This window comes from Opisthocomus hoazin, chromosome 5 (genome assembly GCF_030867145.1).
Source record: "Opisthocomus hoazin isolate bOpiHoa1 chromosome 5, bOpiHoa1.hap1, whole genome shotgun sequence".
Lineage (NCBI taxonomy): Eukaryota > Metazoa > Chordata > Aves > Opisthocomiformes > Opisthocomidae > Opisthocomus > Opisthocomus hoazin.
The window spans coordinates 52496680-52520217 of record NC_134418.1 but is presented as its reverse complement, the minus strand read 5'-3'; the positions used below and the strand labels follow the sequence as shown (position 1 = coordinate 52520217).

The 23538-nt window shown below is 44.4% G+C and overlaps 1 protein-coding gene across 17 annotated transcripts in view; it reads right to left on the bottom strand.

Annotated features, from left to right (window-relative positions):
* Positions 1–23538, bottom strand: part of ADGRL3 (adhesion G protein-coupled receptor L3) — a 522074-nt gene that overhangs the window by 52426 nt on the left and 446110 nt on the right. For all 17 annotated transcript variants that reach the window (XM_075421264.1, XM_075421268.1, XM_075421251.1 and 14 more), the window contains 4 exons: positions 15098–15307; positions 14360–14580; positions 6920–6986; positions 5453–5544 (listed from right to left, as the gene is read on the bottom strand). In XM_075421264.1, the coding sequence (XP_075277379.1) occupies positions 5453–5544; positions 6920–6986; positions 14360–14580; positions 15098–15307 (590 nt within the window). The remainder of the gene's footprint in view (positions 1–5452; positions 5545–6919; positions 6987–14359; positions 14581–15097; positions 15308–23538) is intronic.

Sequence of the window (23538 nt, the reverse complement as noted above, 5' to 3'; positions counted from 1 at the left end):
TTTAAACTATCTCAAGACCCCTAATTAACAGTGCCTCTTTAGCAACAAAAGGAGCTCCCAGTAAAGACTCTGGGTGTCTCTGTCTGAAAGAAAGAAAATTAAATTTCTAGGATGACTTTGGGGTGGGTTTCTATTGCACTGAATGAGCTTTTCCAACAAACTAAGGACTACAGCCTGACACACTCCTCTTTGAAGAGGTCCCCACGAGCTGTGCTTTCTAAAGAGCACGCAGGTGGCCTATGGCACAAGCCAAGCTACACCCTGGCTAGCATGCAATGCACACAACCAGAAGTGAGCTGACAAAGTCTTTTGCCTCCTGCTTTCTTTCTAGTGGGTCCGCAACTGTGCTTGGCAGCCACAGTCGATGCATCTCACTTCCAAAGTAAATAAAATAAAGTCTCATTGCCACATACCGCAGTGCAGAAGAATGCCAGGAAGCCTGGTGTGGCCGGGGGAAACGCTAACAAATCCAACCGCAGCCAGGCAGTGCTGGGGGTAGAGGGGACAGGTGCCCATGGGAACCTCAAAGGAAAGGTTATGACTACGCAAAAGAGAAAGGATGGTTTCTGCTCTCTGCTAGGAGAAAGGAGGTTTCACCCTCTTCCCTCCAGCCATTTGGAGATGCCCTGTCTAACTTCAGGCACGGCAGCTGCTTGGCCCCATTGATGAATCCTTTCAACGTGTTTATAGGACTTGCCTTTTGTTAACCAAATAACTGCTCTCGTCACCCAATTTTCTACCAGTTTTTCATGTCAGTAACCAATGTACCCCATATTGTGCACAGTAACAGCATACAGAAAGGCAGGACCTCAGATTTCAGTAGACATGGTGAAGAGCACATCTGAATTACCATCGGTGTAGCCCCTCTTTTCTTCCCTTTACTAATGCACGATGACTCGAATAAGCAACATTTAAATGGCTGCAGAACAAGCACTGTACTCCCACACAACACAAAGTCATATGGGGAGGGGGTTCATCTGAAACCCTCCGTTTTGCACAGAGAATGGAGGTTAAGTATCCAGAAACACGTGGATGGTTTGTTGTGCTGCAGCATCTGGCATGGGTCAGATAAAAACCGGGTGTGTGAGGACCACAAGTAGCCACACTACATGTGTGACCACCAGAAAAGGAGCTGATGGATGGAAAACTGAAGAACTGTGCTGGACTATTCACATATAGATGTATTTTCCTTTGCGACATAAGGCTTCCTACAGGAATGCGAATATAAAAAAGATTCAGTGTACTCCTGTCTACGACAGTCTGAGACATTTCGCACATCTAACATCTACCCAGCACAACAGAAAAGTGCGAAGGAGAGACTTCGAGCTGCTCGACTCCAGAAATCACTCCATGTGGCAGCAACCTCCAGTAAAACAGCCTCACAGCTGCTCTAACGTATTCCAGCTGGTAACACGTCCTCACAAGGAGCCATCTGCTAGCAAGAGTGCATCAATACTGCAGTGATACACCTATAGTCTCCACTTTGCAGGCTGCAGATGCAAGCGACACAGCAGGCTTTTGCCATCCAAAATGCTTGCATAGTCCCTGGTGTGAAAGATCTGTCTTCCCTGCAAGCTTGCAAGGGCTGGGGGAATCAATCCCCCGAAACAACGCCTTACCAGACACATTTGTTGACAGTCAATCCGTTTGTGCTCACAAGCAATTTTGTGCACCCTTTGCATCCCACTTATGCTCTCAGATTGGCCATGACTGAGACAGAAGTGATGTGGGCAGAGCTACCACAGACTAAATGCTGCTCCTCACTGCCCATCTCTGCTCAGCTATGCTTGCCAACAAGCCACAAAGAGATGAAAGAGCGATGCCCACAGTGGACCTTGAGTGCCCAGGAACAGCCATTGGAAAAGGCTGGGAAGGAAAATCCCCTCCTGCACCACGTTTGGGAAGGCATAGGTAGAAGCTACATGCACCATCCAAGAGGCAGCCATTTCGGCATCCTTGTCTGTGTTGCTTCATACTAAAGAGATCTTTAAAAGACAGAAGAGATCTGCACCCTGTGTGAACCCTTAAAATTTCTGTTTTGAAGGAAGGAGTCAATCTGAACTTTTCCAAAAGGTCCTAGGTAAAAGCATGCTACTCTTGGTGATGGCACCTGTTGTGAAATGGGAACCAGTCTGCCCTCCTGGCACCAGCAGCAGGCACAGAAACTCTTGCAGCTCTGAACAACATATCCCACATACACAAACTCACGTCTTCTCCTGGCTTCATGCCTCAAAAGCAGGACTAGAGCACGAACCTCGCTGTCTCAGTGGGCGCAGCCCACTGAATTGGTTCAGTACCAATTGGTTCGGGGGTTGGACTAGATGATCCAAGAGGTCCCTTCCAACCCTACAATTCTGTGATTCTGTGATACCAGTGTGCCATACAGGGAGGATGCTCTCAGCACGGGGGAAGGACCCACATATGTGGCTACTCCCCTCTCGAAAGTGCCGGGCTAAGCTGGAAAAGTTAACGTGGGTAAAAAATAAACCAGCTCTGTACTCATCAAATCTCTTGCTGGGTAACCCCTGGGTAACCAGTGCTCCACCGCAGGAATGTCAGATTCTCCCATGCTGGCACAATAATACAGGGACTGTTCCTGAAGGTTAGAGAAGTTTATTTTTACAACTTTACACAGTGCCTACAAATCTTTCAGCCACACAGCATCTGGTTAAGGCACTGCCCTTTGAATGGCTTTTCTGTTGGTGCAGTAATTAAAGGTATCCCAGGTGACACCTGATCCCTTATCAAGTTCATTAATTTAAGTGGAGTTATTTGGCTCTCTATTTTCTATACTTCATAATGTATTTCTAACCTTTAAAGTGACATAGGCAAGCACCAGATTGCAGAGGCGCATATTAACAGCCTATTAAAATATTTTATGGCCTTTATTTTTACGTTGCCATAGGGAATCGAGTATTTTGCTGTTGTTAAACAGGCTCAGGATTTATATTGCGAGAGCTTCACCATGGCTTAACACAGACCAGTGCTAGGAAATGAACTGGGAGAACAAACTCCCTTTCAGCTTCCCGCATGCTGTAAAGCTGTCACACACAGATTGCAGCAAGGGGCCCTCCAATGCGGGCCCTTGGTTTGGTTTGTTTTTTTAAATACAAACTGGTAAGACAAGATGCAAGGTTCTGGGACCATGCTGACAGCCAGCAAAGGCAGTGCATCTTGACAAACTGATCTGGGTGTCTTTTCACCAACCGTACAGACCCATGGTGGTGAGCTCAGAAAGGATCTTCCTGGTCACCTGTGAAATAACATGGTCTGTGGCTTTTTACTCCAGAGCTGCTGTACCACATCCACATTTTGCAACTGAGTTAGAACCAATGACTTTGGAAGAAGACCACGATCTTACATAGAAGACTATGATTTTACCTAGAAAATGACTATGGTCTTACCTAAAAGTTTTACAGAGATTGCAAGCCCCTCACCTCCCTAGGAAAGCTCCCTCAAAGGTGAATTCCCTTTTCTGTTAAAAATCGTCACCTTCTCCTAACTCAAGCACATCCAATAGTGAGACAACACATGCCTTCGATTTAGAGCCTGAACTTTGTCCTGCTTAGGTATTCAGCAACTACAATCAGGTCCCTTCTGAAATTGGTCTTTCCAAGTTTATATTACGTTTCTCTTATTTTTTCAAGCATAAAGAAATAATTTGTTAATGAAGCAACACGTTTGGAATGGTATCAGCAACACACTTAAAAGTATTTTAATTGCTTGTGTTTTCAAGATGTTTTAATGAAGTCAAATCAGGAATAGACACTTATCTGCCAAAGAACCTATAAAATATTTTACAATGACATTATAATTGATGTAACTGGTTGTATAAATTCCTGGCATTTTAAACAAAGATACTAGAGACTAGCACAAGCAAGATTCTTCAGCAGGCAATTATAATTTCTGCTTTAATTATAAGGGCTTTGTTTTTTTTTCTCCCAGTTTTTAATTTAAATGTCATACTGCAAGGTTTTCTAGAAAGAGTTTGTGTGGGTAACCTTGTTCTCAGTGAGCAATTCCACAGCACTGATACGTGACGAGTAGTCATATTAATAAATGTTATTAAATGTACCATGCCTTTAATGCCTCATCCAAGACCGAATGAAAGACTATCACGTTGGGATCAGTCCTGGACGTCCAGGAGGGACTGCTCCTCCAATTTCATCTGATAGCTGAGCGATGGCAGAAGAAAGAGAGGCACACTGCAGAGCAGCCTGCCCGCAACCTGGGCAGCAACAGACACGGTGACTGAGCGTCCTGCAGGTCCCTGAGCTCACTGCAGTCTCCTGCGTTTGTACAGGCTCCAATCCCCTTTCCTCTCAACCCTCAAAGAAGAAGCTGCACCTAAGAAGCTAAAACTTCACCGAAAGGGCCATGCTATATCATGACATGCCAGTGGCATTGCAAGCCTTGCCTGCTGGTGAAGTTTTAAGGGGGGACTGAACTTGTTTAAATTAAAACTGCATCTGCGAGAGCAGATCAGCAGTAAGAGCAATAACTGTGCTGAGAACTGCCTTGCAACTGTGCAATTCTGTCATCTGTTAACGAGCTGCCCTTGTGCCTCTTCTCCCGCTCCCACCACAGAAGAGAGGGGAAAACCAATTTCCAGCCATGTCGCACAACATTCTCCCTTCCTGGGCGGGCAGTAAAGTGCTGGCTCCCAACAATTTCCTCCTCCTGAAGTTCATTAGATGGTTTTGTTAATTAGCAGGCTCCCCATCTTACAACGTGCTGCACCTCATATCCCACTTGTATTTTTGAAGCGAGTAATTAAAACCAGAGGTACTTGAATAAACAGACACTGATGGAGACTAATATTCTATCAATATAATGAAGCAGCTTGCTAGACAGTAAGATGCCTGGGCTCAGACACTACCAGACTCCAAGGGCAAAACATGCCTTGGCTGGCAAGCACATCCTCTGATGTGGGCACCCCCAGGTAAACCCCCGGTAACTGTGCTGAAACTAATCAGATTCTGGGGAGAATTTGGGTCATTAAATCTGTCAGGGGCCAAAACAAACAGAAAAGAAGAAAGGCTGCCACCTTCAGAGCACAGAGAAATAGTAATGATCAACAATTTCAACACCTTCCCTGTAGAGACTGCAATAATTAGCTGGTAATTCTGGGGCACGATTTCCTTTTACCTAGAGGGACTAGGAGGTTACCTGCTTCAAGGACAGCAAATGTAATTTCGCTTCCTTCATGCAAAATCGAATGGAAAATGCCACCACTGGCAACCAAATCCCAGTAAGGACAGTGCTTCATCATCAGCCACTTGTTGGTACCTCTTAGCAACCACCCTGCAGTGCCATAAGCCAGTGTACCGCCCCTGGTTATCCCTGCTGCCAGCAGAGTTGGCTCCCCTGTACGTTCCTCAGAGAGGAACGGGGGCATAAACAGCAAAAGACACCAACAGGCAGAGAGAAAGAAAAAAACCAAACCACTTACTTGATATTGTCAAGACATCCAGATTCGGGTTTCAGTATGGCAGTATGATGAAACATTTTATAGAGAGCAATTCCAAGGAAGATGACATTAAGCTGCGAAGGAGGTGCAGGGAAAAAAAAAGGGTTACATGACATGGCACCACACGATGGGGAGAAAGTCAGCTGCTTCTCCCTAACAGATGAGTTGCTGTAGGAAATTAGCTCTCACTACAGTTTTATAGTGACAGAATAACAGAAAATTGCCAAGCATTTTATAAGATGAGCTGGTGATGCCACAGTGCTACCAAAGCCATGGTCCTGCATACGTTACTGATACAGGGCTGGTTCTAACATCAACTGTAGTGCTTCAGATGAGATTATGGAAAATTAGAAATATTTGCTGTTAACGGCTTTTCTGTGACTGAGAGGTGCACAGTCATGAGAAGTCATTCCAAGCATCTTGCTTAGCTGGCCCCATCGTAATGAAGCAAAAAAGCATCTTTTTCTGTAAATATATCTTTTAAATATGGCGTAACAGGGGAGAGGGGCAGAGAAATCACAGCTGCTGAAGATGCTCAGCGCAATTCAAAGTTGAAAACTAAAAAAAAAAAAAAGTGTTTGATTTGCTCTGTAAAAGATGTGATAGTATTTCAATGTGTGTTAACAAGGCTGCCAACTCCTGGAAAGGACTTCCTCCAAAAGCCCAGGCCAGGGTTTGAGGCATAATCAAAAAGGAAAGATATCTTTTTATGAATGAATTGCTTAAGGGGACAAAACCAACAGTTGTAGCTAGTGGTGTGGCCCCCTCCCTGATCTGGAAGGCTGCTGAAATGGCCCCCGGTTGCAGGAGAAGCAGGGACAATGTCTGCATTGAATTGAGAGCGCCTGGTTTGTTGTGTTAGCCAAACTGTAGTCTATTCAAAACAAAGGACGGTTTATTTAAGCCATATTGTAGCGATTAAAGGATAAGAAAACTCCAGCTGCCTCTAAAGGTTTTCTACCTTGTTCCTGTGTTAGCTGATATGCTGGCAATATGCTAACCGTGAAGTCACACAAGCTTCAACTTCTGCTGGGGAGGCAAAAACCCCATCAAACCTCTCCTCCAGTTTGGACTTCATTTCATTCCCCCCACCCCAAAGTTCCCTTCATTGCATGATCTATGCAAAGCTCTGGAATTCAAAAGGGGGGGTGGGGGGGTGGAAGGGGCAGTGACTGGCACCAAAATAGAGTTTGACACTTCTAAATGTCCAACAGTAGAAATCAAACTCTGCAATTGCCTACTCTGAAGCTCCCCAGCCCATTTTGATCAAGTATTTTGCAATGCCAAGAGCCTCTCATAATGACGATCTAATTGCTTGTGCCAGGTGGGGTCAAAGAAGAACATGCCTTTCTCAAATTAATCTGTGTAAATTAAAGATAAAGAGTAAAGGGACAGCAAAAGTTTTATTTCTTGACCTGAGAGATGGAGTAGTTAATTAGGAGTTCTTACCATAATTATCAAGGTCGCTGGTCCTATAAAGCTCCAAATGAAGTAGGTGTCAAGTCGGAGCCAACATCTGTAATGAAACACAGGGGAGAGAAGGCATTCAAGGACTGCACCCAGGATATACATCAAGAGTGAGAGTGACAGAGAAGAACGTGAGCTGCAAAACACGCCGGTGGGAGACAGGAAATATTACATTGCTTGTTCATTTAAATGCTGAATTATGTGCCCAATTTCTGACAGTGCTATTGATGGAGTAAGATAATTACCTCTGGAGGAAGCAGGCAGAAAATGGCACAAGGCCTAGATGCTAAGGCTTTCTGCATCTGTTGGGAAAAAACCTTAAAACTGTGGGATTTTTAAGGAAGTGGTCTGATGAGCATCCATGGAGCTGCTTCTTTGCTTTAAGCTCCTCTTCCTTCTCCAGCTCCAGCAACACAAGCTGCCTGTCAACTGTCCAGCGAGATGAGATTTCTCCGGGAAGCAGATCAGAGCAAATTTGGTGCAAATAGGAAGCACAAGTTGGATAACAGAAAGCTGAGGTTTAATTAGGTTCAGCAACTTCCACTTTAGAGCGTTTTATTTCCCTGAACCTCCGGAGTGTTTTGTTTCCACTAATGTTTTGAGGGTTGCATATGGTCTGCACTATCACATGAAGTTGATTCATTGCCTAAGAGTAAATTATTAATCGCTTAATTTCAACCGCATTTAATACTCTCCACATTTTTTAAAGCCCCTGGGAAATTACATTTCCATTCCTAGTTCATTCCAGGCGACAGGAAGATAAAATGGAAGTGACTGCTTACAAGACAGACGAATATAAATTCCAAGAAACTTTCGTACGATGTTTAAAATAATAATATCTTGTCGTGTTTGCAAGGCTGCAAATCACAGCTCCGTTTATACACAGAGGACTAAGAAAGCATAAAACTACTCTTATACTAAACATCCGATGGAATTTCATAATTAGGCAAGTGACAGGAACTGTATATATGAATTTATCATGGTGGAACAGAGAGCAGTTCTCACAAAGGACAGCTCTAGTGCACGTGCTGAGTGTTTTTTCCCTTCCAATGGACTTTGCAACAGGCAGAAAGGTCTGTGTCAGCAGCCCCACGGAAGAGATCAGCAGGAGCCGCCTGCCGAGAGAATAAAACATGCCCTGAACCTCTGCGACTGGAAGAAGTCACGATACGAATAAATTCAAAGATGTAGATAAAGCTTCTCACTTCCCTCCCTGACCATACATATTTCAGGCTTTGTCAGTGTTGAAGATGTATTGATATATATATGGCTGTACTGCTATTTGTAACAAATGAAAATACCGTCACTTCCATGACCGTCACTCCTGAACTGCCTCTGCAGCTGTTCATCCAAAATCTTCATGTGACAGCATCAAAACCTTAATGCCAGAAGCAAACAGAGGCTTTCAGAGTGACTGCAGAGAAATCTTGTTTCCTCTGTGACTGCTGAAGTTCAAGGTGATTTAGATTGAGCTGGTAATGGAACAACATGAGTGACTAAAAACTATTTGAGTCTGATTTCCTATAGGAAAGGGTTTATGCAATCACGACATCCACGTATCACCCATAATAACATTTGAAATGCCGCCCAATTGCAACTAGGTTTGACAGAGGAATAGAGGTTTTGAGGATAACGAAGTCCTTCTAAAAAGTCCTTCCCCCATCCCTGAAAAAGGATGTCCACATAGCAGCAGCTCACACATTACACAGCCCTTCAGACTTTCTACCTACCCCATCCCACCGGAAAAAAATGTAACTAGCACGTATGCCTCATCTGTCACGTACAAACCAGGGAATACACAGACCCGCAAATTTTTTCTACCAGTAATAAAAGTGCTGGTGTGTGGGAAAGGACTCAGGGGTTTGTTTTTTTCAAATTAAAACCTTTTGAGATTTTTTGCCCGTTTAACATTCAAAACATCCCCTAGCCCCTGCTGCACAGGAGTCGGGAGCACAGTGTATTTTAATCACCAAGTAACTTTGCTTTCCTTCAGTACAAAGAGCGAGCTGGCTCTTCGAAAGCCCAGGTAAGAGGAAAGACATAAACCCTCTCTTTACTCCTTAAAGTACGATGGCCAGCCATATGGTTGCACTTGACGCAGCTGTTTTTGAATGCATATAGCTTGGGACACGGGGAAAACCAGGGAAAGCTGAAATACAGCATGAGGGAAAAGCTGTGCCAGGATCAGCAAAGAAGTGCAAAGCAACTGGTTTCCCTTCCAGCTAGCCAAATGGATGAAATTTTCCACCCCGTTTGCCTAGAAAATCTGTCTCTGGTTGTGGAGCACAATTCAGTGATGCTGTGGATGGGAAACAGGATCTTGCCTTCGGGATAAGCGAGGGACAGGCATGGAGCAAAAAGGTCCCCTTCCAACGAGAGACAGCTTCATCTAAGCAAGAGTACAGCTTGCGAAAAAAAGATAAGGCTTTTTTTTGCCTCTCTGCATGCTTTAAAGAACGTGATGTCATTCTTTATTTGTTTGAATAGAAAAATCGCCTTTCTATGAAACCGTATACGACACTCAGTCGTGGGCAACTCAACGGAAAGCTGCAGGATTGCCCCTAATCCGCAGAGGGACTTTAAAACACCACTTTTCTTGTGGTCATCAGGAAGAGATGCAACTTTGAACCCATTTAAATCATACTTCATTAAAAATGTAAATTAAGACCAAAACACCAAACACAGGCTTCCCGCCAATTGCGTTGAGGAGCTGTAAATTGCTAATCAGACAAGTACCACACTGAGCTTTTCTTCCCTTGAAAGACAAAAACCCACATACACAATGAGCTGCATAAATGAGCTCCTCAAAACAAGTAAGCAATCAGGCAACTCACTTCCCAAAGTTGCTAATCTTGGGCTGCCGAGTTGCTTCTCACCCACCATGCGCAGCTGCACCGTGAACACGGACTTGCCGCATTACAAGTTTAGACTTCGCTGCCATTAAGCAAACGAGCCGCTTCAGGGCTCAGGATAAGGCAGAGCGGATTATCTGAAAGTCTGTGGATGTAGGGAATGCTGCTCAAAACCCCACTGCTTCTTCCCAGAGTCACACCAGTGTATTCAGTGCTCGTAACAAGCTCTGTGGTGCTACTTTCCTTTACTTTTTAATTTCCTCCTTTTCCACAGTGACAAGTCGCTATATTCACCTAAAGCTTTTCCCAAGTAATAAAGACTACAAAGAGTTTACTCTATTTTCTGCATGAAGAGAAATCAAACACTAAACTATCCCTGGTGTGCATTAAATATAACCAATAAACAATCATTAGCTGCCATTGGACCATAAAATTTGAAGAGCCCTAAACATATCATGTTCGTCGGAGCTGAGCGGTTTGTTTCACGTGGCTATAGAGCCTCCTTGTCTGGGTGTGGTAACGGGATATGTATGCACAAGACGTGCCTTTCAAGGGTGCAATATAGGTTCTGCTTAATGCAGTCCGGTGTCCACATTGCTCGTGCTTCCTCCTCCAAATACCTGGCATGAACGCTGAAAATAAAAGAAGTTCAGTGGAGCCACCCAAGACAGACTGCCTTGTTAGAAGCTATTTTCTGAGCAACATTAACATGCACAAAATGTCGGCGGCTGGCTGATGGACTTGGAGGCTGTGTACATACACTGGGCTTTCATTTTGCTTTCTGACAGCTGGATAGCTTCCCATGTATATCCTGCTTTATAGCATACCAAAAGGGGGAAGGGGGGGGAGAAACAATAGAGAGATTCCTGTCATGGTGAATTTGATCACCAGTGGATTAATATACCTACAAGTATGTTTTGTAAAACATATTGAACTGTTCAAAGTGTAGCTGCTTTCCTCTGAGATTTTAAGAAGCATTGATACGACAGTATGAGAATATGGAATAGCTTTTGCTGTGGATTTTGGACGGCCTGCTACTCGAATGAGTCCTCAAAGGGAGGCGGCTAAAGTCTTAATCCAGCTTTTACTGAATTTTAGACACAAGTTATTTTCAAACACTAACAACAAATGCAAATGCTATTTTCCCTCTGCATGTTGCAGGATTGCCCACCACGATGCTTGAATTCAGATCTGGCCAGGAGATGGATGGATTTGGTTAACACGCCGGACAAGGAAAATGATGTAACTCTTTAAAACTGCAATCCCAGTATCTTCTTTTTTTGCAGCAAAACTTGAGACATGGCTATTTCAGGCTCAGCAGCCAAAGACGTGACCCGTGAGAAACAGTCACTTGGAAGTTCACTGCCAGAATCGCTTTGGCCATGTTGGGGGACCACACCGTCTGCAGTGAGGCTTCCTGCTTTTTACCTTTACTTTAGAAATTACAGTCAGAACAAGGTGAGATGCAACTTTTCTGACTTATTTGGGGGAAAAGGGCCAAACAGGGCTCAGCTTGCTCACATGAATAGTCCCTGCTGGCCTGAATGGGATGATTTTTTAATGGAATCACTATGCTGCTGCTTGGTTATAAAAGCAAAATAATTTCTTTATATTAGTGGTTTGAACTGCTCTTAAACAAAGAAATAGTAAAAGGAAAAGGATCAATTCCAATCCTTGCAATAATTATGGGTAAGAGAGTATCTTTACTGGGCAGCTACTCCAAAGCACCAATACGAATACTAGGACATGGGATGCTTCAGAAAATCACAAGCACCAGGCGATGAGCAAAGAAACAGAGAGGAACAACTGCCTGTTCCTGGCTATGTAATCTGGGCATGTGTTACAGGAGGGTTGGATTTAGAAAGGAAAATGAAATACAGAAAACCTACATTGGGTGTCTAAGCAAATCATTCTGAAATGTATGAATGGTGGCACCAAATGCCAAGCAAAAAACAAATAACGCTAACAGCTCCATAAGTCCTGCTTAAATAAATGCAATAAATAATGGAGGGAGGCAAGTAATATATTCCAGAGGATGTTTTACAAAACCCAGCAAAACCAAGCAACTTCTTGCAATCAAATTATGTATGCCTGGCATATAGTTCACTACAAATTCTAATCAGTTCTACCCTTCTAATAACATTATACAGAAAAATACATCATCATCCATCAACCAGATGGAGCATGATAGTTATACAAAACATACTGTATGTTTTTTATTTTCCACTATTAGAACGTGATAGAATTGTGCACTCTCGAATCAGAGATTATAAATAAATATTTTAGGCTCTGCAAATCTCTGTAAATGTTTATTTGCAAAATATTATATATACATGTTTAATCATTAAAAATACTAATTTATGCTGTGGGGAGGGAGAGAGATTTTACTGGCATAGACATAGGATTGCTGCCTCCTCAACACAAAGACAGCAAAGTTTTGTTGTTCGCCTCCAGTGAATTACAGACAAACTTTCTGCCTGTACCTCCCATGCCATTGAAACATCTGGGTACCCAGCGCCTGTTGGGAAAAGGCAGTGTATCTCATGGAACTTGTTTACTTCGCTGTGCTTCAGAAAGGTCCATATATTAATTAAACAGGAGCGGAAACATTTCAGCAATACAAAGTTGCCATGGTGCTTTACAGGAGCTGTGGTTAGGTGCCATATACTCCCACTCTCTACAGCCATCCTGCTGCGTTCTGCTATCTCCCACAACCCGGGCTGGTGCTCTGGTTGTCCCTACAGAGCATCACAAACCCACGCTGGTGCTCTAATTGTCCCTGCAGAGCATCACAAAGGAACTTTGCAAATATGAGGGTGGATGCAAATGAACTGCTAGCTCATGTCCAAAGTGACACCCTGGGCTTGGGAATGTCCTTTTACTACAAGGGAGTGAAGATAACAGTTACAGAGCACTGTAAGAGAATGCAGTTGGTGCTAGGTTTCATTGCAAACTAGCTGCAATGTTGGGTTTTCTTAGTAGGCAGTCCAAAACGTTGAGAGACCAGTCAAAAGAACTGCTCTGGAGCTACAAGCCCTGCGACAGTAATGCTGCGGAAGCCACAGAGTAAACAGCATGGAAGGCAGCCACTAAAACACCAGACTGTGAACTGGACCAGTGGGGACACAGCTCCAGTGATGCCAGATGTGTGGGAGCATCTCAGCTGCCTTTCCAGGGAGCCAGACTCATGGCCCTTCAACTGTAACATTTCTGAGGCTCAACATGCCCTATGTAAGCCACTGTGAGGAGATTTGTCCTCCGTAGTAACACCACAGTAAGAATAAATTTGTCTAAAGGGACAAGGCAGAATGTTTCAATACCTGATTCAATGGGGGCGGGGCTTATATATTGCTCAGGAGGGGATGTGAACAGAAGAGCTGGATGGGGCAGAAAGCAGGTGGCAGCTGATGGAAACAGTGATGGAAACAGAAACTGTGATCAGCTGTTGTGTTACCTTTTCTTTGCCTTGTAGGCCTGTCAAAGTTGGTCAAACTACTTTGGATAATTGGTAAAGATCCCTGAAAACTTACCCCCTCCTACCTTTACCTACGTGGGCCATTTCCTTTCCACAAAGTATGACGTTTATATAAATACAGGCTGCTATTCTCCTACTCCCAGGAGACACACAACGCATTTATCCAACTGGGATCCAAGCCTACCCGCTGGCATGGTAATGGATCATGAGCAGCTGCACAGCTCTATAGATTTGCTCCCACAAGGAATCAGGTGCATATATACCAATAAGCTTTCAGGTAAAAATTTTGCAGCTGAGTTTAACAGAATATCAACTGCTGCCACGGCCTGACCTGACCTATGCTAAACAGAGCTTTAAAAATGCCACTGGCTTATGGATACGCATGCATTCAGATTGAGCCCTCAACTCAGTTAAAATGACGGGGAAAGGCAGCCTGACAAGAGAAAGCAAAAAAAGAAAAAAAAAAAAAGTCAATAAAACTACATTGTTAGAGCTATGGTAACAACACTGGCAAATAAAATCAAAAGTTTGATTTTCCCTTTATTTTCCATTAGATGCTGTTGCACAGTCATCTATGTTGTGCTTTGATGCCAGCTTCAGCAATGTTGAAAACATTTAAGAATATTCATAACGATAAATGATGTAGCTGTTCCAATTTGCAAAGAGTCTAGTGCACTGCACAGTCACCACCTATTTTGCTTGCAGGCTCTGTTAATTTGATACAACACTTAGAAAAGAGGAAGAAGAAAGCAGTGTTTCATCATCCAAACGAGAAATACTCTTTAGTTAAAGAAGAAGGATGACCTTGCTGATACAGTACGAAACTGAGACTTGGGACAGTCACCTCTGCTGATGTTATCCAATGATGTGATAAAATTTTCCCTGACTGACTTGCCCAAGAAAATACCTTTGCAAATCATTTCATAGTGAGGAATTTGTCTTCAAACAAGGAGATAAGGCAAGGCGTGCCTCCTGGCTGAGCTCTTCCTGCGCAAGCCTCCTTTGCCTGTCAGGTCCCTGGGCTCTTCACTTCGCTTTGTCGTCCCCACTCTCATCCCTCCTGACCAGGTCCAAGCAGTGCCAAGCCCCACTCACACTTTGTCCGTGCCGTAGCTCCGGTAGTCCACCGCTGCTGATACGGCCACAATCAGTGCAGGCATGCCGTAGCCAACCAAATAGAAATACTTCCTCCGGGAGTGTTCACTCTCAAAAACCTCCACCAGCATGATGTAGAGCTGCACCCCCTCCAGGAACATCCAGGTGAAAGCCGCCAGGAAGAAGAAGTGCAGGAGGGCAGCAAAGACGGCACAGGCAATCTGTGTGCAGATCGAAAAGAGCAAGGGAAGGTGTTTGTACCATGCTGAATTAATGCAACCGTCAGGATTCCACTCACTGGGAGGTTTAATAAGAATGAGGGAGTTCTTATCTTCCCTTCTCCAAAGGAATAACTTTTTCTTCCCTTTGAAAATGTGTGTGAACTATTTTAAAACTGACACATCTCTGCATTTATAAATTATATTCAAAGATATAAAGGTAGGTACATACACAATCTGGCAAATAATCATATAAAGATGTACATAGTATAAGCGCATTTTTACAACCTGCTTATTAAACATACACACACGCATTATTTACAAACAATGCACATACAGCCTCTGATATCACAGCAGGCATCAGCATTTGACTCCCATTTAGCAACCAGGGGCCCAACCCTGTGAGGACTCCTGCATGGAATTAAGGCAGCACTGGAATATATCTCACTGCATGGTCAAACATCCCCTATGCACTGAGATGAGAGCTTGTGACAGCAGCAGAAAGTGCTTTGCCTCCTACCGGCTGGTCAGTCCGGTTGATGCCGATGAGGAAGAGGAGTTCTGCCACGAAAAGGCTGATGCACAAGTTCTTATGGATCGTGTTGCGGTCGCTCTGCAGCCCACGGAAGAAGCAGAAGGTGAAGATGCAGATCAGGAGGCAGACCAATGACAGCAGGATGCCAACCCACGTGATAAAGTCCAGGAGCAGGTCATGGACTGCATCGCTGTGCTGGAGATAAAACCCAAATAAACCATCAGTCGCATGCTGCATGACTTCTAATTCATCCTAGACACAGAGTGAGGTTGTCTGAGACCCTTCACCAAGTATTTGTATCCACTCATCAAGCTGTGGCACAATGGCCCAGTAGTAAAAAGACTAAATGGACCTAGACTTGAATCCCACATCAAGAAAGCTGCAACCTGAAACACAGACGCCAAAGCGTCTGGAAAGCTGCAGGTGCCCTGAACGGACTCAGACCCCAAAATATCCTGGAAACAACGATGCTGTTGTTGAAAATACCGAGATGTCATAGCCAGTGTTGCGTGCAGCTCCACCTTTCGGAAACATGGCAAAGGAGTGGACGTACAGTATAAAGAACCATCGAACACTGTGATTTAACGGTAAAAATGTTTCATGGTAACAACACTATGGATATTACAAGCACAAGTCCATTACACCCATTTACCAACAGTGAATAAAGACTCTCTTTAAATGTTCACAGAGATGTATGAGCTTGGAGGCTCTTGGACAGAAAGAGATCGCTTAAATATCTTGTTTGGGTTTTTTTTTTTATCCACCAGGGATGGAGAAAGAAAGTTTGATTTTTCTTTTCCAAGCCTGGAGCTACATTTTAAAACTCCTGGGAAGTAGGCCGATCCCTGGAACGCTACCCAGAAAAAGACATTTTAACATGAACTTGCTTTTAAACTGTAACAGAACAGTGATTTCAAGACACCCTGCAAAGGGAGTGATTCTCTGTGACGAACTTGGAACATGGTTTTACCCCAAAGCCACGCAAACATGGCCATTGCAGTGGCAAGGTTAGGTAGCCCAGCAACAAAGTTTTGTGAGGGGCAGCATAGGTGCTCCTTGGCTCTGCTGATACAAGGAGGCCAGACTGCTCCTGGGCTTACACTGCATATCCCTCCCAGAAAGAATAGGGGGGTGCGGGGACCCTGACACTGAAGATATCCCATCACCTTACTCCTTATTAAGGCTGTAAAACTAGCCCGTAACTCCTCAAGTTTCCACCAGATGCTGTGAAATTAGAGATATCATTACTTACTAAAATGTAAATAAGAAATACATGGTGAGTCATGAGACGGCTGCTCAGGGTTAAGTGGTTACAGTCAATGAGCTGAGGGAAAGATTGGCTGGAAACCTCTGGGGGCTTTTCAAAAAGACCAGAGGCTTGAAACCCAGCTTTGTGGTCCACTAGGCTGTGTTATAAGTAGTACTCACATTCCCCTCCACTTCTAGCATTTTGATGACTTAGGCATTATGTAGTCTGGCAAATACAATAGTGTCACACTTCAAAAAGCCAGGACAAACTGGAAACATTTTCCTCCCTGTGGGATAAAAGCTTATGATAGATGGAGGGAAAAGGTGATTAATTTATCCATTTTCTTTGCCTGCTGGCCAATGATAAAGCCACATCAAATGTCAGGCCTTTCCTGATATACACTCTGCTACGTCAGCACCCGTGAGAAACAACTCAAACCTTTCAGCTCTTTGACTTTATCAGCGTAAGTGATAGGCATCAAATGATAATGCAAGATGGGGAGTAACTTTCCTCTACATCTCTTCTGTGCTGGATTTTTTCTCTCCAGGGAGAGTTAACTGTGGGGAGATGAGGGCTCCTCTCCCAAAACACTCTTGCAGCTCTTCCTGAGTGCTTCCAATATCTAAGGAACTAGGGGTCACAAGTCCAACAGAGAGGCAAGTAATCATTGTACGCTTACTGTAGATCACGACAGAATTGCCTATTCCAGCCAGCTCCTCCAGCAGCACCCAGAAAACTGAGAAGATGAAGTGCACGTCATTTTCCTGGCTGCCATGCATTGCTTTATCTCAGTGCCACTCCAGCTCATCCATCCCTCTTAACTCAGTGCAAAAAAATGTTAATGCAAACCTTGCACTTTGCAAATCATCCTTTCTTTCACCTGTGGCTGCTGGGGAATGGCAGGAGAACATCTCCCTGAACCACGCCCGCCAGCTCACTTGATTAGATCGCGCTGCCAGGCTGGTGACCAAGAGCTCTTGGGCTGGGCAAGTGGGGCAAGGCAGCTACTGAGGGCAGTTGCAAGGAGAAAGAAGCCAGGCAGACTTTGGACAGATGCATCCACCCCATTCAGGTGCGGCCAACAGCACAGATTCATCTACCCCAAGACAAAGTTAGCCTGGCACAGGGAAAGCTCTCCAAGGGCTTTTTCCCATACCTGAGATGAATCTCACAGGTCTCAGCTCCTGTACCTCTATCATGAAACCATAAGTTTGCTAACTTTAAGACATAATGCAGCAATTACGGGTGTTTTTGCTTCTGGAGAGGGATCCTGCCATCGAGGTTCATGGTCTTCCTCAGGGAACAGCCACATGCCCATGAAGCTCACCATGCTTAGCAAGAAACACAGACTCCATTGCTGTATTATTATTATTATTACTCTTACTATTCTTCTTTTTAATATTAATCGTAATGATAATGCTGTTTTTATGTACAGAACACCCGTCCCTGGAGCGCTGGGAAACAACCATAAAAACAACTTCTCTGTAATTACAACCTCCCTCCCCAAACTCAACAAACTCACAAAAGAACAGACTAAAAGGAATAATAACAATAAACCAGGAACAAGAGCAATTTAAAAACACCTCAAGGGAAAAATATGAATTTGTAGCTTTTCTAGTAAAGTCCAAGAAAAGTGAGCTGGATTTCAAAGGCTGGGTGCACTCTGTCCTGTCTGGGAACCCCAGTTGCAGGTGCCATGGCAGAGGTGATGGGTCAGGGAAGAGCTGTTACCACTTGCACTTGCATCCTTCCCATGGCAGTCCCAACTGCCCCGAGGCCAGGCATATCCAGAGCTTTTTACACCACCAAGTCCAACCAAAAGGAATTTGCCTTTTGCTGGAGACTGAAACTTGTAAAACACTGTGCTGCCACAGGCGACAAAGCAGAATAATGTGAGAGAAGGAGGAATCGTGGTAATCACTCCATGCCATGAGCTTATCCTTGCCATTGCCTGATTGCTATGTGACAAATAAAGGATCAATGTACCTGGTTTACACAGTTGGTATATGGTGTTCCAGTGTTAAGTATGATAAATAGCACACCAAGATTTTGTACCTGGGCCACAGCCTCCAAGCCTGGTCCCTCAACCGCAGAGATATGCAAGAGGAGCAAATCTTCTCTTTGCCCTGTTCAGCACTGTTCAAGGACTCCCTGACTGAAGATAAAACAACTTTGATGTATGTGCTAACGACCTCCTTCCAGCACCCCACAAGCCCTAGCATCCCTAAGGCATGCAAAATACATCTGAAACCACCAGCATATTGGTAACAGTCAACTCCTGCTTCTCAATAATCTCCCCAAAGACCTGGGCAATTGGAAGAGCCCATGGGAGACACCAGACATCAGTCCAAGAGACAATCTCCTGACAGCATCAATCAAACACCTCCTTGCGCAAATGCACCACGGCTGTCAAGACCGGTGCTACATGGCCCAGCATGTAAGCCACTGACTTTTGTTACCACTAAGCTATGCCTGCTTTACAGGTAAGCTGACATGCAGATTGTTTTCAGTACAGGAATGACTTCTTGAGTAACTGAAATATAACAATTCACTTCAGTGAAAGGGCTTCTATATTATTTCTATATTACATTTTACATTTATGATTTAGGCATGAGCCTGACCCAAAGCCCACTGAAAGAAGATTTCCCTGGCTTTGGAATAAAGCCCTGCTTTTGCTCTGGTAGGGCCAAGAGTGGCAGGAGGAGAGCGCTGGTGGAAACCTGTGTAGAAGGAGTTACCGGAGTCCTGGTAGCAACCATAGCAGGGTGAACATGTGGCCCAGACAGTATCCAGGCTGAGAAAATAAATGAGCAGCTCTGGCAGTGCCTGTACACCAGAGCTGAGCTAATAAAAACAAATCCCAGGGAATGTTAGCTTATGACAGAATGGCTCTCTCCAAGATGAACAGCCATTTCCTCCCTTATTAAAAACATCAGTAGAAAAAAACAGCCACCAAACTGAGCTGCCAGCAGCAAAGGACACATTCCTTTGCCTAATCTGTCCCTCCAGGAATTGAAAGAGTAATATGTTTGGGGGTGAAGGAATAAGCAAGCAGTAAATAAAAATACAGTGTCAACAACTAGCTTGGATATGACCGCTTGGTGCCCGGTGGGAGCTGGCAGTGTGCTGGGCTGGGCAGAGACCCAGGCTGGACAGGTTTGAACTCCTGTGCCTTGCTGATGCTGCTCCTTGGATTTGTAGCTATATGGGGCCACGTAGGCTCCCCTCTGCCCTTTTTCCCCCCATTGCTGGTGTTGAGAGAGATGCAATGACCTGGCTGTAATGCTTCCTGGGTATGTGCAAAGGGCTACTTAAGCAGCAAATGGTTTTGTATATGTGCCAAAACCATCAGCTGGGGTACATGGACCAGGAGGGAACCGCAAGGGCACCCACAGCGTGCCTGGGCTGGCTAATAGCATCTCCAAGCGTGGCTATGCAGGCACAAGAGGTTTCTTGAGGGCTTTCCCCTCTCTGTGGCCAAGACGGATACATGCTCAAGCGATCCCACTGCTTTAGCACCCATCCTCTCCCTCTTCCCCAAGGATGCACTGAGGAAGGCAGGCAGCTCTGCTCTACAGCGGACACAGCACCCACAGACCTGGTACCTATACACTATGTACTCTGCAAAGGTGATGCTGTCATGGGCATCATCAGGTCCTAACTCGGGTATAAAGGGAGCTTAATTCCCACCTGACGCCCCAGTGCAACACCACTGTCTTCTGACTACTGCCATTTAAAATAAGGCTCAGATCCCTGAGCATTCCTACAAGGTGGTTTAGCTACCTTTCCTCTCCTTGCCTTAGTCCTCAAAACTGCTTTCATATTCTGCATGGGCCATACAGACCATCTTGCTGCTTCCTCGGCAAGATGAAGGCCTCCCTGCCGAACCCTTTCCCACAAACTTCTCCCCAAAATGCAACAGCCTTCCAGTGACTGCCAGAAGCAGCCACCAGTGCAAGGCGCAGAAACCCGCATGGTCAGAATAAAGCAATACGAGGGCAGGTATGCACAGAGAAATGGGCACAGACCTCACCTTGACATGTGGTACAAATGCTACCAGGGACAGGGCGTGTAGCAAGAGACCAGTGTTTCTATCGTACTCACCAACACCACTGCAACCGAGATGCAGCTGAGGTGAGATTCAGTTGTGGAGAGGGGGACAGGCTTGGGACAATAATTGCATCCATTCTCCTGCCCTCCTGCGCTGGATGGATTTAGTAAAGCGGCGCAGCTCTAGTTACTCCTAAGCGTCTCCAACACGATAAATCAGCTACGGTAGCTGTGCCAAACTCAGTGTAGACATCTACCCAGCCAAGCTGCTGGCTTGTTAATTTGAGTTGCTGGAAAAAATCTGGTCGCAGCACCGTCAGCTTCTGCTGTCATACTGATGGTCTTACCCAGCCCAGTGCCAGGAGACAGCTGGGACATGGCTCCATCACACCATGGCCACTACCTTCACTTTGGTCCTCCCATTCACACTGCTCTCATCCAGAAGGGAAGATGGTAGCAAGAAATAGGGCAAGGCTTAGTGTTTGCCAACAGAAGCTACTTGAATTGTGCATTTTAGGACAGAGGATCAGGAAACCCTGCAGGGTCAGGCTGCCGCCCATGCTCTGTGGCACAGCTCCTTACTGTACAGCTCGCCCAGGCTCGCAGATCAGAGAGTTGACAAGGGTGATGCTAAGCAAATATGTACCCATTGGACTAGGGGGAAAGCAAGCCATGCCTAATAAGCTGCCGTGTGCTCAAATTTCTGACACCTGTATGCACTGAGCTAAGAAACTGCAAATTCAAGGGCTCGGAGTATGTCCTTCTGAAGCCAGGCTCTAGATGTTTTCAGGTTGGTCACCCAAAAGTGGCTACCTGAGAATACCTGGGTCAATGCTTCGGTCAACGCACAGACAAGGACCAGCGAGATGTCCAACCTGGCAGAACTAGAAACAGTAAGACACAACTAGGGCTCAACCAAAAATACCATGTGTCAAACTGAGGGTGGGGAACTCAGCAAACTCCCTGAAGTGACTTACTGCCTACCTAGACAGAAAGCTCAAGGACTGCTACCAGGTACAACTCTGAATTGATCCTGCAGGCATAGATTACTTGACCTAGTAGGTATATTTGACCTAAGTTATAACCAAACGTGCTGTTTACAATTCCTTATTCTTGGAGTTCATCGAAGTCACAGATATCTGTTCCTAACACGAGCTCAAATACCGCTGTATTTTGAATTTTAAAATCTGATTGAAGACAAGCACATTTAATAATGTTTCTGATTAATTAAAACAGTTCTTATTTAATAATAGATTAGAATAAGTTACTTTTCATAATGTGCAATGTATCTGTTTTTTTGAGAACTAACCCCTTTGATGGTACAAAACAATTTGTCTTGCAAAATTCATTACATTGCAGTTTCAGTAATTTATATCTGTAGTTAGGGTTTCTTTGCAATCCTGCACCCACTTCTGCTTTCATTCACTGCTGTTCAATCCCACAAGTGCTAATATATGGATAAGCCAGCACTGCAATAACTTCAGCTTGCTCTTTATATCCGAAATGGCTGTATTGCTTTAGGCAATGGACACTGAATTCCATTTAGACTTCATATATTTTTATTCCTTTCTCTCCTTAGCTCACCTTACGCTTCCATTCCCCAAATAATTAGTATGGTGTAATGTGTTTGTGGTATAAAATAACATCTGAAAGCTTCTGATTAATTGCTACAGTTATAATACCTTTCTTCTATCCCCTCTTTCTCTCTTGTTTTATTTATTTATTTATTTTTAGAAGAAGAGTAAGCTCTGGCATTCACTACATACTGATACGTAACATTTATCTACCCTGAGGTACCTTTGCTTATTCTGTTTTGGGTGTTTTTTTTAATTGCATTTTCCCACCAGCTCTGAACTTGCTTTCTGGCTGCATATTTTTCCCATGGTACATTGAAGATGCATCTACTATAATTAATATGATGAAAAGCACAAGCTTGTAAGAAAAACAGCTTGTAATTTTTGAGTAATTCTGCAACAATTACACAGGTAGAATGGCTTAGTTAACTATGGGCTTTGTCTCATGGCATGGGAACCACCATATAGCATTTTTATAGCATTTAAGGGTTATAACAAATATCCTACTGATTCAAATAGGTAGATATTTAACATAGATCTCACCTGTGTTAAACGTATCTCACAATTTAACAAAATAGCTATGACACTGTAATAATTTTCCCATAACATAGGCCAAATGAAGTTCTTCGCTGATGAAAACAGTGATTTGTTTCCAAGTCTTAAAATCTTCCTCCAAAGGGAGGTTCTCATTTTTCCTGGTAAACTGTCTGAAAGGACAATGAGCGCTGCACGTCTGTACAGTCACCCCTTGCCAGGAGGATGCATGAGCAAGGTCCAGCTCACAGGTCATTACGGTCCTGCTGTGCTCTTCCTATGTGGCAGCAGCTGGACTGGTACATGTGGGTGCAGGTCCATCAGTCTTCCCAGCAGCTATGTATCCTGCACAGCAGGAGCTTGGTCCTGGGCACCGTTATTTACCCCACTGAAATATATGGGTGAACAAGGAACTCTGGGCCCAATTAATCTTCAGATTAAAATCTCCTCCTCTTAATCAAGTTCTGTCCTATTAAGACTGGAATTGATCCCAGCAACTTCTACTCTCGAAGCACATCAATAAATCCCTGCCGCTGTGGTCAGCCAATGTCATTTTCTGCCCCTTTGGACAAAGATATATTGCTGTTTCATGATAGAGAGCCAGACAGCCATCACTCACCTCCTCAGTGGCGCTACCTTCCAGCTCCGCCTTGCCACATACGCTTTGCTAATAATTAAACCCCAGCCCATAACTCGCAGAGCAGCCATCGCGGTCTCCTCCGGAGAACATGCTTTTTTGCCGTGTTGACAGGGAAGGAGATCATTCATAAGCAGAAGCGACAGTTGTCAAATTGGTGCTGGCTTTTGATTATGGAGCAGGATTCCAATGTTCGCACCCCATGATGCCCAGTGTTGAGTCTCAGGTAGCATGCCGTGGATACTCATTACACCAAAGGACACTTCCTACAGATCCAAAAATCTGACGAACTGAATTCAGTAAGCCACAAATCTCAATTACATGAGAAAATTATTTCTGTTGCAAAACTCCGAGGATATTATTAATTATTGTGTCTATGACA